At 41.0% G+C, this 15,801-nt stretch overlaps 2 protein-coding genes across 2 annotated transcripts in view; both read right to left on the bottom strand.

The window, feature by feature from the left end:
* Positions 1-2,773, bottom strand: part of LOC140945664 (serine/arginine-rich splicing factor 10-like) — a 3,043-nt gene extending 270 nt beyond the window's left edge. The window contains exons 1-4 of the mRNA XM_073394684.1: positions 2,709-2,773; positions 2,528-2,632; positions 774-877; positions 563-650 (exon numbers count right to left, since the gene is read on the bottom strand). Of these exons, the coding sequence (XP_073250785.1) occupies positions 563-650; positions 774-877; positions 2,528-2,632; positions 2,709-2,773 (362 nt within the window). The remainder of the gene's footprint in view (positions 1-562; positions 651-773; positions 878-2,527; positions 2,633-2,708) is intronic.
* Positions 2,774-6,334: 3,561 nt separating this feature from the next.
* On the bottom strand, positions 6,335-15,400 carry LOC140947100 (uncharacterized). Its single transcript, XM_073396179.1, has 6 exons — positions 14,682-15,400; positions 13,519-13,768; positions 11,687-12,472; positions 9,202-10,408; positions 8,360-8,610; positions 6,335-6,745 (listed from the first exon to the last, which is right to left on the bottom strand). The coding sequence occupies exons 1-6, from the start codon at positions 15,338-15,340 to the stop codon at positions 6,470-6,472; spliced, it is 3,429 nt and encodes a 1,142-aa protein (XP_073252280.1). The 5' UTR covers positions 15,341-15,400; the 3' UTR covers positions 6,335-6,469.
* Positions 15,401-15,801: the final 401 nt, after the last annotated feature.

The following is a 15,801-nucleotide window of genomic DNA, read 5'->3' as shown; positions in this document are numbered from 1 at the left end:
TTTAACAGCGTTACTGAAATACAAACCGTTTTGAAAGGTACAAGTACTACAAATAAATCACTTTAACGATCCCAAACTCATTCTCTTATGCCAATTTAACAAATATAAGGGTGAAGGAGGGGTAATCTATTTGGACAAACATCAACCGAATTTTTTTAAACGAAGATACAATTGCAAATTAACCCGATAAAAAAATTTCGGGTCTTCGGCTGGATTCGAACCCATGGTCTCTGCATTAGCGCGTCAGTGCTCTATCAAGTTACCTATCAACACCCTTATATTGGGGGGCAGCCCAGTTTGTTGAGCTCATCTTAACCCGTGAATGGCAGATGTGATGATCATATCTACATTTAAAATGTGTATTTCCGCACTTCAGTTGACCTGAACAATAAAAGATAATTCTTAAATAAATTAAAAAATTATTGCCCCCCCCTCCCCCCCCCCCCCCCCCCGCCTGAACCGGGACTGCGGGAGCGGCGACTGCAAAAAATAAGAAATAATACTAACTTAATCAATTTTAACATGTCAAAATTGGTCTATCAAGCACAGAATCAGAATGTACCTGTTCCCTTCATCGTAGTTATCTCTCCTATTACTACTGCTGTAACCATGGGCTTCTCTCCTTTCCTTGGCACGCATCTGTGCTGGTGCTAAGAGGAAGAAAAAGGTTCATGTTGAGTAATCGTATTCTTTAACACCAGAAAATTTGTGTGGTGATATAGTTAGGGCACATGTCATATTTCAACCTGCACGTTTTTATTCTTATGCCTTACTTTTTCTTTGTCCCTCTGCAAACTGAACTTGAATTTCTTTTCTGTGGAACGTCACTCCCTTTAGATAGTGATTGGCATCCTCGGCACCAAGTATATCTTCAAATGTATGGTATGTTAAGGCTTGACTATTTTTCGACCAAGCTTTGCCTGGAACAAAAGCTTGATAATTGCTTACCCTGCTGACAATCTCTTTTGATGGTTGATGCCCCTGCTTTATCAACTCATTCAGGTATTACTAATTAAGGAGTTTAATTTATAAACTTCCTCTTTGGGACATCTTCAAAACTGTCAAACATTCAATTACCTTGTCAATCTACAAAGACAACCTTTTAGTTTGTGTGTGTAGCACTCTCACTTTTAATTGAAAAATGACCTTGATTTCTTGAAAAACTATTTTTTGCGGTAAAATTCTGTGGAAACACATTCACATCTTCTATATTTACATTACACATAAAAGACTACAGAAATGATGACGGTATCACCATTATCCCAATGTTGAAGTAAGCTGAAATGTCACCTTTTAATTTTGTTTCTTCTTTTGCTCCGAGAATGCTAATGAGAACTCTCACCTCCTTTAGTATAAGCGCCGCTGAAGTCACAAGTCTACATAAAGAAGGCTTTAACTTTAAATATTGTTTGTCATCTTGCTAAATTAGATGAGAGTATGCAAACGGAGCAATTTCAGAATACCCAGACGCATTATATACTGAACTAGTTAAAAGATTCAACAAGTCGCAAAAATCGACGTAGAAATATTAGAAATTGAACCGACTGTCAAGTGAAACGGAAGCTAATTTCGTATATGTTAATGAAAAGTCTCAACTTCTTTAGTTTAGGAGCCGCTCACGTTTCACAAGTTTACACAAAGACCGTAAACAGTGGTTTCTTTAGTGCGCTACTCACACGTTCCTTAAATCGCACGTTTCTCAAATCATTTTAAGCAAAACATCTTTTACACATTCTATTCATAGACGACCGGGTTCCGCCATGATAAAGTTTTTAAAAACAATCCAACTTAGATGTGTTAGCGCGTCGTTTTTCTTGACATCGAGGATAGAATGTATCGACTTGCTGTGTTTTCGTGTTAGGCTACAAGGAACAAGGACTTTTAATAATTCAGATTTAAAGCTTCAACATATGAATCGTAAGCGAACTGACATACAAGACGTAGGCGAATCGACTCTAGTCGTAGGCGAACAGACCGTAGGCGGAACGACCGGATTCCATCCGAGCACAGGTGACAACTTTGCTCTTTGGAACGGACACCGTTGAAAAAGTTGAACTCTGCAATAATTATTTACACTATATACACTATTTACAGACGTCAACCTTTTCACCGCAGGTATCGAAACACTGCTCACGAAATTCCCCATACCTCAATTTTACAGCATTACGCGCCGTTTTACACATCACTGTCCCACGTGCAGACACTCTAGCCACTCTGTAAAACGTAGGCAGCTTGACAATTCAAATCTTTAAACTCATTCGCTGAATCGACGCCTTTCCTTTATGAGCATTCCTATCTTTTTAGTGAAGCTTTGCGTTTACGAACTTTCGTTTCCACGTTGGGCTAAATCGGGCTTTAAAATTTTTACAGATTTGCCTGACGTTTTCTTGTTACTTTAGCTCTTTTACCGACTCTTTTGCCCGGGTTATCAAAGGACAAGAAAGTCATTTTAGTGCCAAACCTTTACAAACTCACACTAAAAGAAACCAAAGACAAAATAAGGCTCTTGAGAAAGAAAAAAGGATATTGTACATAAGCAAAGTCTCGGGGTTCTCCTGTGTAGTGGTCCAACGGAATGTGCACGTCGGTAACGTGGCCATATTGGGAGAAGAGGCGTTCAAGATCTTCTGATCTAACAAGAAAAGTCAGGTCGCAAATTAGAAAAAAAGTGAGCAAAAACTAAATAAAAATGCTTTAACTGGTCTAACCTTGTCTCGCGAGGTAAGTTTCTCACGTAAAGTGAGCAGTTCTTTGGTCTTGAACACGACGACATTTTCGTTGCTTCCCGGTGAAGACTGTTCCCGGTGAAAGAAAACCACGCTATAAGAGTTATTATGGGATGCTTAATGCCTTGGTTATCTGCGTTCTTTCCGATCATTGGTGTCCCAGTAAACAATATATCCAAATTTGGCAGGGGCTGCCATACTTGGTAAATGAATCCTTTTTGCGTTGTTGCCACGAAGTCATTAGGAACTTTAAGATCCAACGACGCGACGGCGACAAGAACGTCGCTTAAAAAGTGAATTCGCGTTCTTTCAGTCTTTATACCGATTATTCCTAACCACTTACTTTGTCAAATGTAGGCGAACCCTCCCGAAACTGAATTTCAAGGGACCACATTCAAGCTCGGAAAGAGAAATAAAATTTCCTCGTTGCTTTTTACGTCCTCTATAAAACGCGAAATTAGGCATTTTCACGTCGTAGTCGCGTAAAAACGGGAAAGAAATGTACAAACAAAGTGTGATGCACGTGCGAAGTTGTTGTTTTGCTCATTAAACCTCTTGTTTTTTTGACGTTTTCTTTGTCGTCCGCGTCGTTGGATCTTAAAGTCCCTATTTCCCAAAGCGCGCAAACATAACGCAATTTTCTTCTGCTTGAATCTTTTTGTTACCTCTTTGAACTCTAATCCTCCATTTTCAGTGAGATTAGTTGCCGTAGTTTATTATTTGGGTGTCGCCAGAATCGATTGTTTTGATTCAAAGTTGCAATAAGCAGGCAGTACGTGCGAACGTAAACAAGCCAAACGACGCGAATGTCTGCCGCGCGCTGTGTCACATCACAGAATTTATCTCCGTTGCATACGACCCACAGATAAGACACGGCAACAAATCGGCAATAGAAAACAAACTTTTTGGAAAAAAACACCGTACACTGAGTGAAACAAACCATTCAACTAGAAATACGTGAATCACAGGAGCTCGAGAAGGACTTCGGGAGAACAGCAAGAAGTTGAAAGGGAAGTAAAGCAATATGGAAGAAAATTTATAAATCTAAAAAAACATAAGCTATATAAAGGAATAAAAGAAAACTACAATAACTAAAATGAAGACTAAACGTAAGGGAAAAGAAAAAATAATGAAAAGAAGAGAAGAAAAAAACAGGTTCTACCTGGAATCGAAATCGGGACCTTCCGCACTCCAGGCCGTTTCGTTGTTACTACGCCACGTGAAACACATTCCGATATTTTTGAAAATATTTTATTAAGAGCCTTTTCCCTAGAATTTTCCGGCCAGCTTCAGGAAAATGACTGCTTTTTTGACGTTGGATACCTACGTAAAAGCATTTCATCGCATTTAAAGAACAGATGCCCAACGACACAGTATAAACTCACCTGCGAGCAAAACGCGCGCGCGACGAGATTATAAACCTCACTTCGCTTGGCGCAAGGAATAATTTAAATTTTCCCTTTGGAAAATAACCGTCCTCGCAGCACAGGGTGTGAATGGTTTGGCTTATTGTCAAGAGTTTGACAATATTGCTCTAAGGGCCTGTTTACATAGAGATGAGGGAACACGGGTAGGTGCGGTAACATTTGGCGGGTCAACCCACCTATCATGTAAACGTGATCAGATTAAAATGAGAGATTATGTGGACAGGCGGGTTACCCCACCTAAGCGGGTTACCTCACCTACCTGTGGTACCCACCTCCATGTATACAGGCCCTCAGTTGTCGATAACCAAAGAGTATGTCACGCAAGATTCCTGTGCACAAGATGGTAATAGTGAATGATGCATAATTTTATTGCATATTTTCGGAAAGGAGGTGATTTCTTAAAATCGCGCGCGGGGTGATTGAGCAAAATGACCTCGTCATTCTTTCACGGTCGAACCATAAAAGAGGCAGAGTCCAACATCTTCACGTGCAAACCGCCTTCTATTTTAAAACCCTTGGGTTAATTAGATTAAGTCGTATTCTCTCATACAGGAACCACGAAAGCGGCAAATTCCAAATAGAACTCACAGTAAGGGCCTGGTCACATGAGCCGGGGAAGCAATGGCAAGCGTGATGATTACATGCAAAATTTCCAGCCGGGATCCCAGCTAACCGGGCTGGCTCGGTTGTCATATAATCGCAAAGTTGATTTTGTTGTGCTTAACCTAGGGACAAGGATCTCTGCAAAGCGAGCCAGCCCGGCTCATTAATCAGGCCCTTGGTTCTATAGGCATACCACACGGATTTTTCAAGACCCCAAGCACACACACAAAATTCCCCCCCCCCCCCCCCCCCCCACACACACACACCTCACATTTCATACCTCCTTCTCTACCTTAAATGAACTTTTAGGGTTATCATGTTCTCTCCTCACAAATATTATCAATGATAATAATTTATCCTATACTATCTAGTAGGGATGTCATTAAGATTTCAAGTTACCGGGCAAATACATTAAGAGTAGGCGGGGAATCAAACTGCTAGGAATTTCTTTTGGTTATATTTTCTTTCTGTTTCCTACGAAAGAAGCCGGAGGTCACGTTCATGGTAGCCAGGGAAAATCTCCGGTCTTCATCTCTTAATGACAGTTCTGTGTCTAGCGACAAATCTAGTAATGCAGGAGGCATCTGGCCATTACTACTTCACACAATAAATTAATTTAAACAAAATGTTTTGAGTGTGACAGGAAAAAAAATTGTTGTATTGTGTTCACGTCCTCAATAAAACGTGCAATTGGGCAGTTTCACGTCGTAGTCGTGCAACAACGGCAAAGAAATGTGCAAAAAAGCGTGATGCACGTGTAAAGTTGTTGTTTTGCTTATCTAAACCTATTGCTTATTTGCCGTTCTCGTTGCCGTCGCCGTCGTGCTTAAGTTCCCTATTACTAAGAGTGACTGCTGGCAATGTGATCTTTAAACAACTAAATCCTATTAGAATAGAATAGAGTGAATAAAATAAATAAGTAGATTTTCATATTACCTAAGGGGACTGTGTAGGATTATTTTCAGACAGAAAATTTCCCCAATGAATTCCGAGATCTCCATAACTTTTCATATGATACGAAAGCCGAATTGAACAATTATTTTATTATTCATTCACAATAATTCCTCGTTTAAAAACATGGCTAAAACATGCTTACCTCCATCGATCCATCGATCTGATCGATGTTAAGTTCATCTTCGATAGTGCACGTTTAGGGTTGTTCAGCTCCGCAAATATTCTCCAAATAGCAGAGTCGCCCTTCGAGTTGTCTTCTTGCTGTTCTTGCCATGTTTTTAGCTATTTTTTCGCCTAGTTCTTACTCTTGAAACGAGTGAAATGTCCGCCATTTTTCAAAGTTCACAACCAAAACAACTTAACCCCGTCCCCAGGTCTTCTCGGTTAACGGTGTATTAATCTGCAAGAACCCTGCATTTTTGACGTCATTTCCTCGCTAAACACAAAATTCTTCCAAATTTGGTCATCAGTAACTGGTCATGGTGAACTAAACGTGTGCTTTTAGCCAATCAGAATCGGGGAAATATTTTGAATGAATAATAATCATATTTAAACGTCTATTTATTCCGTCACAATAACATTGATGAATTATCGTTACGTATCTATCATGTTCGAACTGTATAAACGGACAAAGAAGTTTCTCGCCAACAACACAGCAAATAATGTGGCAAATGAAAGGTGCAACTGCTAAAATTCAAATGACATGAATTTGGTAACGCGAGTTTGGAAAATAAATACATTGCAGAGTAATTAGCCATCTTAGCATCCTTCAAGTGGAAAAAGACTGACATAGTGAAGCTCATGCACAAGACCCAGCACAAGCCGATTGTTACCAGTAACATCATACTCAGGGCAAATCATTACGTCATCGTGATGCGGCAGACTGCTTATCACGTGAATGTATCTTTCAAAGCAGTTCGCAGCACCATGCAGAATCACGTGATCACCCCATGTACCATCTGCCATCATGCTTGTGAGGTAAGCGTTCCAAGATGAAAATCCATCAACAAACTGGAAGAGATCTGTCCCATCCGGCTGTAAGAGAACGAATGCTGTAGTTACTAGAGAGACGACAAAGTGCATTTCTAGACGGTTCTTATTCAGGAAACCACGCAGTTAGCTCTCTCCACCACAGACCCCCGAAGGGGAGGTGGGGGGGGGGGGGTACTCAACAATTTTATATGGGGAAGCTCCGTCCGCCCCGACGTCCAACCCCTTACCCTTTTATATACCATTGTGAAAATTGTGAAAGGTTTGAACCCAGGAGTCATTTCAAAAGTAGGTTGAGTTTGATCGTCCAGGTGAACGTACTCCTGAATAGGACTGTTGTTGTTGACAGTGACTGACGTATCGACAACCTGTGCGGTAGTCATCTTTAGAGTCAAAGTGAGTTTATCACGTTAGTTGATGGTATTATACTCTGGTTATTGATCTGATTGGTCAATTACGTCGCGATGTTGTTGGTCGTCTGTCAGTTAAGCCGTGATGTTATTGGCTATGAAGACTCGTAATTAGTAATTGGTGCGTTTCGATCCGTCTATTGTCACAGTCGTCAATAAGTCGTTTGTACGGCGCTGGTAACTGTTGGCTACGATTCAGTGGCGTTTGTTCTAAGTTAGTAAACCAGCTGTCTAAAGTAAGACTTTGAAAGTAGTCTGTAGAATACGTTATACATGTCGCAGAGTCCTAATCAATTCGATGTTTCGTCTGTAAATGGTGCTTAGCAATGTGATTGTTGACGTCACCATTCCTCGTCGCTCGTTTGTGTTAGGTCAGTCGCGTGCTAAGGTTTCTTCCAATGTAAGAAGCCTTTGATCTTGTATACTGCTCCCTGTCTGTCCTCCGGTTTGTCTTTGTCCTTGACATTAGTAAGCAGTCGTCGTAAAGTGGTTATCGATTTGTGTGCAACACATATATTGTAAGGTTGTAATATGCGTGCAATAGTTGACAGAAAAGGTACCCCTTTCGTATACCTTCTGTTGACAAATGTTACCCCTTTCACATACACAACTTGTTTAGAACTTTGCATCCCTTTCAACTGCTGTAAATGCAGCGTCTTTTTTTATGAATAAATCAGTAAACCAGGAAGTTTTCTTGTTTCTTTTACATCCATAAAATGCGTCTGTTAGCCCTTTTTAGTCCTTTTACAGACCGAAATGACAGATTTCCCTACCCTTTTATATACTTCAACCAATAAAGTCCCTACCCTTTCATAAACCTGAAGCCTGAAAAAGGTACCCCTTTTGTGCGGAGCCTCCCCGTATAGGCCATTATAGGGAGTGCTCCCCTGGGCCACAGACACCGTTAGTAGTAAATAAGTGTCCGCCTTATAAAGTTTCAAACAAAATGAAGAAAGAACGATGAAGACCAACTCTATCTGTCCGTTAGCCTCTATAAGCGTTCAGATAGTGCGGATGACGCAAAAGAGAAGTGAGCAGGAAAAAAGCTACCGTGGTGGCAAAGTTCTATTTCAGTCAAGTCACAGGTCTGGTTCTTCAAACGTAAGCAAAAGAAGCTTAACGACCGAGGCGAAAAAAGGAAATGCTCCCCCGTCCGTTTCCATTTATGCTTGGACCCTTCTCTGCTTCGGTCAGTTTAAGTTGCTAGTCTGAGATAAATAATTTTAAGGCACTAAAACAGGACACTAACCAGCCTGGGGTTGTCCTTGAGGTACTGGACAACAGTTCGGCGTAACTCATCATGGGAGATTTTAATTCCTTTGATGTGCTCAAGCTGTTCTGACAGTGCAAAAAACATGCAGTTTCCATCCCCTTGATTGTCAGAAATCACAAAACCTTTCTCCAAAGCAATCCTCTTTAAATTCAACGACAGCTCAGTTTTGCTGGCCTCTCTACGCGCTTCCAGCTTGATTTTTTGAAGTGCAAGGAAAACCAGTTCACCTGCAAATGATAAAGAGGAAAAATCCAAAATGCGAAAGGTTATTTCACGTCAGTTTAATATAGCGTTTTCACATGACGTCATGTAAAACGCCACGTGAGTGAAAACGTTCTATGGGAGATAGAACACGGGTCCAAAGAAAAACCAACTGACCATTTTAAATTACGGTGGTTTCAACAGAACATAATGAGAATGACTCAAATCCCACGGCTATTTCCTTAAAACCAGCTAGCGATGATCAAATTTAGAAGACGTTTGCGATATCCAGTAAAATGACGTCAATAGTATAGGATATCGCCAGAAAAGGGGACGGCAACTGAGAGGCCCTGGAAAAAAGTTGAAGACAGAAACTTAACATCGATCGAGGTAGGCATGTTTTTCAAGTATGAACTATATTGAATAGATAATAAAACAATAATTGGATTGGCATTTCAAATGATGGGCAAAATTATGCAGATCTCGTAGGGTGTTATCCATATCGGCCAGCATCCTCCACGATCTACACAATTTTTCAGATCATACTCAGCCTCATCCTAAAATTGCTCATTTAAATTATCGTTACTTTACTTAGGGGTGAGAATTTGATTTCTTACCATAAACCATCTTCCACATCGTGACAACAAGGGATTTGCACTGTCTCTCCCAACTGAATCTCTCTTCATAACTTCTTCGAAGTCTTTGGATTTCCTCAAGCCGCTGTGCCCTAGATTTTTGTTGGATAGCTGCTATTGCCTTTGCCCATTCCTTGGGGTCATCCGAATCAATCACAAATGACTCGCCCATTGGAAGACAACGCAGTGCTTCTCCAAATCCGGAGTTTCCACTTACTAGAATGGGGAGACCGGCTGACATGGCTTCCAGTGCTGTCAAGCCAAATCCCTCAGTCCTTGAAGGCATGATGGCCACATCAACTTCACAAAATAACTCTTTTAATCTTTGCTTGTCTTTCACGAATGACCTGACAAACAACTGGTTTCTTGAAATGCCCGTCTGGCATAAGATTTCCGCGACTTCATCCTGCTTTCCATCAGGTGCACCAACAAAGATCAGACGGTAGGAACTGTCCTTCAATTCAACTATTGCTTGAGCGGCAATGTCGTATCCTTTGAGACTGAAGTCTTCAAAATCACCACGGCCAAAGGTTAACACCTTGAACTTCGCACTTGCTCGCGTAGTAGCATGCTCAACATCTGAAAACTCTTTAAAGGTGCCTGGCATCAGCTGGAATACATCTTGATGAGATGAACGCAAGTAGGACGAGAATGCTTCTGTCAACTTGGGCCCAACTGCCACAACGAGATCTGCAAGTTGGCACAGCTCAACTTCAGCTCTGTTCTTTCCCTCTCCCTTGGTAATTGCGCCAGGATAGTTCTTATACATGGCTAGCTCTTCAGGTTCGGTGTGAACTACCTGCACCCAATTGCAACAATGAGACTCTTGGATGATTTGAGCTTGTTTACCCAGCTTTGCACCATGACCAATCACGACCTGAATGTCAAGGTTTCTTGGTGGAAAGCTCAACCAATCAAGGGGATCACTAAAGCCAGGGCGACGATGTGCTTCCATGATGGAAATGTTGTGACCCTTGGCAGCTCTCTTGTCATCTTCACCGCACTCAAATTGAGGTACAATAAGAGTGACCTGTACGTTTGGGAGTTTTGCCAAATGTATGGAAAGCGTTCTGTTGATTGTTGACAAGCCACCCTTAGATGACCCCCACTCATTAGCCAGGAGGGAAACTTTTAAGATTGAAGGCTGTGCATGACTTTGTGTTTTACCAGAAAAGGGTGAATGCAATTCCTGAAAGAAAACCAAAATGCATATTTCAAAATAGCACTTTTATATAGGGTAGCGCCTAGAAAACGTTTGAATCAACATTTGTAGGAACCTGATTCTATCAAATAAAAGATGAGGTCAACTTATGAATAGCCTGCATAACAGCTGCTTTATGGGCCAAGCGAGGCGAACGCGGCATTTTGCGCGAAACGAGGGAGGAGGAAAATAAAGCGCCTGTTATCAGTCAATTGTTTTGGCTTTTCAGCCCACCTACACCCACAGGTATTGACTGACGCCGGTGATGTCAAAAGGACCAATCAAAACACGATCCATTACTCAACAATTGTCACCTTTCTCGCTACCAGAAACACCGATAACAGCATAAAACACAGGAAATAACAGCGAAGGCAAAATCACCTTCAATAATGTATGACTCAGTGCGGCAGAAGATTTGCTCGGTCAAAGTTTAGTTATGTCCAAACACAGCGGCTAGAGAGGAAAGAGGGAAAACGTGTTGTTCAAAAAAATTCCAAGGTCACGAGCTTATGACTCGTGTTTGGCCTGTCAACACTTAATTTTAAAAAGTTAGTCAATCAGGCTTTTGCCTTACCTAGTCGGAAGGAATCCATGAACATCTTTCCTCTAAAGCAATAAATTTGAACATTTCTTTTATTTTTCTGTTAGTTCTGGAACACTTGGAAATAAGCGAAAGGCTTCTCAAACAGCATCGTCAAAAGAACACAAATGCGTGACGGTTATTTTGTTTCAGACAAACATGCCACAACAACGCGTCATCAATTAACCAATTGGAACGCAACGTTCATGTAGTGAACGTGGGAAGAGCCAGAACAATGGACCGGTAACAGTCGCTTTACTTTTTCCTCCCCTCGTCCCGTGCTTCGCACTCGTTTGGCTATTCTTGCAAAATGCCGCGTTCGCCTCGCTTAGCTCATAAAGCGCCTGTTATGCAAGCTAACTTAAGTAGCAAAACAAAACCATGATGAGTGAAAAAAAAGGGCGCACACCGCAATAAGACCTTCAGGCCAATAGATACAATCGTGATACGTGAACCTCCCTATTTTCCATTTCTCTTCCACTGGGGAGAGCGTTGTCGTAGAGCAAATGAAGTCACACTACATCGGACATTATTCTATAAAAGATTATCTTCAATCTTATCAGATAGAGATTAAAGCCTCATCATATGGTGCCATATAATTTTAACATAATTACCCTTCGAGGTTATATTACTATTCAGTGAATTTTATGCCACTAGTGTTGCTAGAGATTGTATTTCATTAGTACCTGACTTGTTGACTGTGAGAACCATTTTTCCAGGCCCTCAACTGATAGTACTTTGTTGGAGGGCTTCTTCTTGCAAATCAGTGGGTCACCTTGTCTTATCTCAAGGAGATGACGACAGTCGACATGTGAACATGCCAGCTGATTATGACCTGTGCACTTTTCCAGCGGACAATATGGGCAGGCGACGTAAATCTGGTACTGCAGTCCACGTAGATAGAGCAGGTCCTGTGACAAAGATTGTAGTGCTGCTCCCACAAACTCACGCACCTGAATTGCAACTTCACTTTCTTTATCCCCCGAGACGTGCTGATCTTGGGATCTTTGCATGACAAAAAACTTTATGTACTGTTTCTTACAGAAAAGAACTAAATCATAGACAGTTCGTCTCCCAATGACGAACCATGCTCCATTTCGGTACAGGGTAGGGGACTGACTTGGACCGGCCTCAGAAAACCAACTAACAAGTCGAGAAACAAGCCGTGTGAACAAGCCGTGGGGGACAAAACCAGTAACAAAGAAGACATATAGAGGACAGGGGTCTGAGCGTGATGGTACCATGGCACAAAGGGAATCAGGTGGCACTTTGAGTTGAGATGGTACAAAATACTTTTCATCAGTTTTAGGAGGTGAGAACTTTGCAATCAAACCGAATTTCTCCATCAGGTCAAGAATATCATCTCTGACAAAGTCCTTCAGAAGAAATTTGGAAAACACATGCTCAACGAGTTCCATGCCGAGGACACCGCTTTCTCTCAGTTTCTCCCAGTGCTTGGAAACCTTTGGGTCCTGAGAGATAATAAATTGAGGAGTGATTACAGAGTGTTTAAATGAGAATCCGGGAAAGCGAGAGCAAATTGCGGACGACCAGAGGAGGCCGCAGTGCTAATCTCCACTTGCTATTATGTATGCGCGGCACGTGCGCAGTCAGCATTCGTTAGGACTTCCTCTAAAAATGAATGGAATGCATAGAACGCAATCTGATCATGTGCGTTTTGACCTATCACGAGAAACTTACGCAAAGCACAGCGTTGGACAAAGAACACTTTTCCCCTCGATCAATCTCTCCCGTACAGAAAGCCTTGCATCAGTTTAAAACTAATAGTCCTGAATAAATAGGGGACATTAGATAGCCGCGCGGAGATACGAAATTTCTCTTAAGTGTTGACACGCGAAGAGACACATCGAATCTCCCAGCAGCCATGTAATGTACTATTTATCATTATAAAATAACTAAGATGGTACGCGCGCTCTGATTGGCCGGGAGGAGTGTTTGCATGAGAGTATGTAAACATGGTTGTGATGTCATGATGTTTTGCTTTTCGCGCGTTAATAACGTAAGCACGAATTTGAAAAGTTTTGAGTTCAAGACACCATAAGTTCACTTTATTTACCCATTCCTTCGTTGGCTGAAACTTTGAAAATCTTTACAAACAAGCTGTGTCAATTTTTTCGTTTAAGCTGACATTTTAAGCGAGAAAAAACTGATTCCGCGTGCAAGACTTCGCGTACAAAACTTTGCGACTGGTAAGAATTTCTCTTTTAATCATTGCCATAAAAAAAAGTTTTGCGTTTTTTCTCGGGGAAGTTATTTTATAAAAGCAATAGAAAAGTTTTTTCCTGTGTTTGCATAGCCTGATATAAACATGAGAGAGGTTGGGAGAATTCGAGACAGTTATGCAAACCCGAGACGAAGTCACCTTTGCTTTAAAAGGTGCGGTTTATTATGTAGCCATCTTAACAGTGATCTTTTCACATGTGAAGATATATCATGTTTTCGCGTCAAAGCTCACTTGGTATTTCATTGGTGTTTATTTAATACACGTTTTTCTTACCATTTTATTAAAATGTGGAATAGTGATGAGCTGCCTGAACAGGTCTATCAGCCACTTGGCACTCAGAATGACTGTGCTGCAATGCTGGATAATTATCCCCATGTCATGATAAAAATTCACCACCGTGGTGAACTCTTCCTCGTCATTAATGAAGCACTTATCTTTGGCATAGGTTTGAAGTTCCGTTATATTTAAATGATAAACTTCCTTGGACTGTAAAGCATCGATGACCTTCTCAAAGTTGAGCCACCTAGTTTATAAAAAAGGAACGCAGGTAATAGTATTCATGTCACTAAGAAAAGCACCTGCTTTGACTAATTGTGCGAAAGTATGCACACATTCCAAAACAGAAGGGTAAACCTCATATCACTAGCTCATCACCAATATAGTCCTACATTAAGAGGTCGCTGTTTAGTGCCACATATAGTCAGTTCTGTATTAAAAGAGCAGTGTCGCCAAAGTTAAGAGTAACTTCTTTGACCCCTTCGTTCCCGCTAAAATGCCTGTTGAAGCTAGACAAGCCATTTTCTGGTCAGTCTGGCTATAAAGAACCAAAAATGCCAAAAAAAAAACAAAATGCTGTTTATAGGTCGAGAGCTTTGTGGCCTTCTATTCCAGATGCAAAATATCAGCTTCTGAAATTCGGGCATACACAGAAAGCAAAATTTCGAGATTAAAAAGTGACACAACAGTTTCGAACCAGTCTCAAAACCCTACAAAAACATTACAACTGAAGGCAGAATTAACCCATTAGGTCTGAAACAAAGGCCTCAAATCCCAAATTCTTCAAATATAAATTCTCATTCAATGACTAGAAGTGTCATTAAAAATCAATACATGTAAATACATGTATTTATTATATGGCTGAATCCGCAAGTGGGGAAGATGAAGCAAATCATGTGTTCTGATTGGATGGGCCCATCTTGCCCAATTGAGATTTCCAGCAGTGGTCATGCAACAAAAAGTTTTCTTTTCTGGCCATGTGATAAATCCTTTATTGCCCCAGTTGTTCAGTCAAGATAGCTGGATATTCAGGCTTCGTCCTTTTTTGCATCTATATTGACCTTAACTTCCTCTCAGCCACAAAAACGCAAAATAGAACCTGGCCAATATCCAGCCATCTAATTGACCTGATGTTTTGGTCAATAACGCTTATAACTTACCTCACAGGTATACTCTCCCCCATGTATGGCTCCTGTCTTAGCACTTCTATGATTCTGTCCTGTAGGGCTTGAATGCGATCAATGTGTTTATCTTGCCTGAAAACCTTTTTGATCTTTCTTTGAAGTGATCTTGCAGTGTTGTCAATGCTGAAGATAGGCCGCACCACATGTCCTTCATAGTCCTTACCAGCAATTGCCCTCTGTATTTCTGATTTCATTGTTGCAATGTCTTCAAATGGTTTGTCTGCATGGGTGCCTACAATGATCACTGGGGGCCGCAGATGAGGCAGCTTTCCTTCTGCATCGTCAGAAGTTTCTCCTCTCATCTGTGTGATGCTATGTACTGTGGACAGCCAAGATAGCAGATTCTCCAAGTTCGTTTCACTATTTGGGTTGTCCAGCTTAATATTATTATTTCCTTGTCTCACGCAGGGTTGGGCAATGTCATGCAGTGGCTTGCTGAGGTTGCAGACCAAGATATATATCGCGCGTGATGTTAAAAATACAGGATGAGATGCATAATACAGCTCTTGTCCAGCAAAATCCCACACTTCAACACTGACAACAGATTCTTCTTTAACACCTTCACCTTCCACATAGTTCATCAACTCAATGGTCTGCTTTTTGATTTCATCTGGAGGTGAAGCAGTATCAATCATTGACTCATGATCAAGCTCTACTGAATTGAGTTCAATAACACTGTCTACTTTTGGATCAAGAACCTGTAAAAAAGGTAACCAAGACAAAAGAAAAAAGAAAGAATTAAACTGCTGATTCTTATGAAGCTTTAAGGCAATTATAAAATTTATTCATTAATTTATATTAGTAATTAAAGGTTGAGCTTTGGGGGCATTGTTATAACTTATCATATAATGGGTATCTTTCAAATGTTTTTGAAGACTCAGCCATGATTTTGAAGGTTTGTGTTTAGGATTTGTTGGGCATCCGGATCATTGATGGCCGTCACCTGCTGGAATTGAAATCTCCAATGTCCTCAAAGTTATGGAACCTCATTTTTCCCTCTTCAATTTATAGCCTGTGCGCTTTGTGCTTGGGCCTTAATCCCAGCACAAAAAACTTGGTTCATAACTTACAGTGAGGACCTTGCGCTCGTTTAGTA

The sequence above is a fragment of the Porites lutea genome, chromosome 8 (genome assembly GCF_958299795.1).
Source record: "Porites lutea chromosome 8, jaPorLute2.1, whole genome shotgun sequence".
NCBI lineage: Eukaryota > Metazoa > Cnidaria > Anthozoa > Scleractinia > Poritidae > Porites > Porites lutea.
Note: the sequence above shows the minus strand (reverse complement) of the source record. Positions and strands in the feature narration are given on the sequence as shown.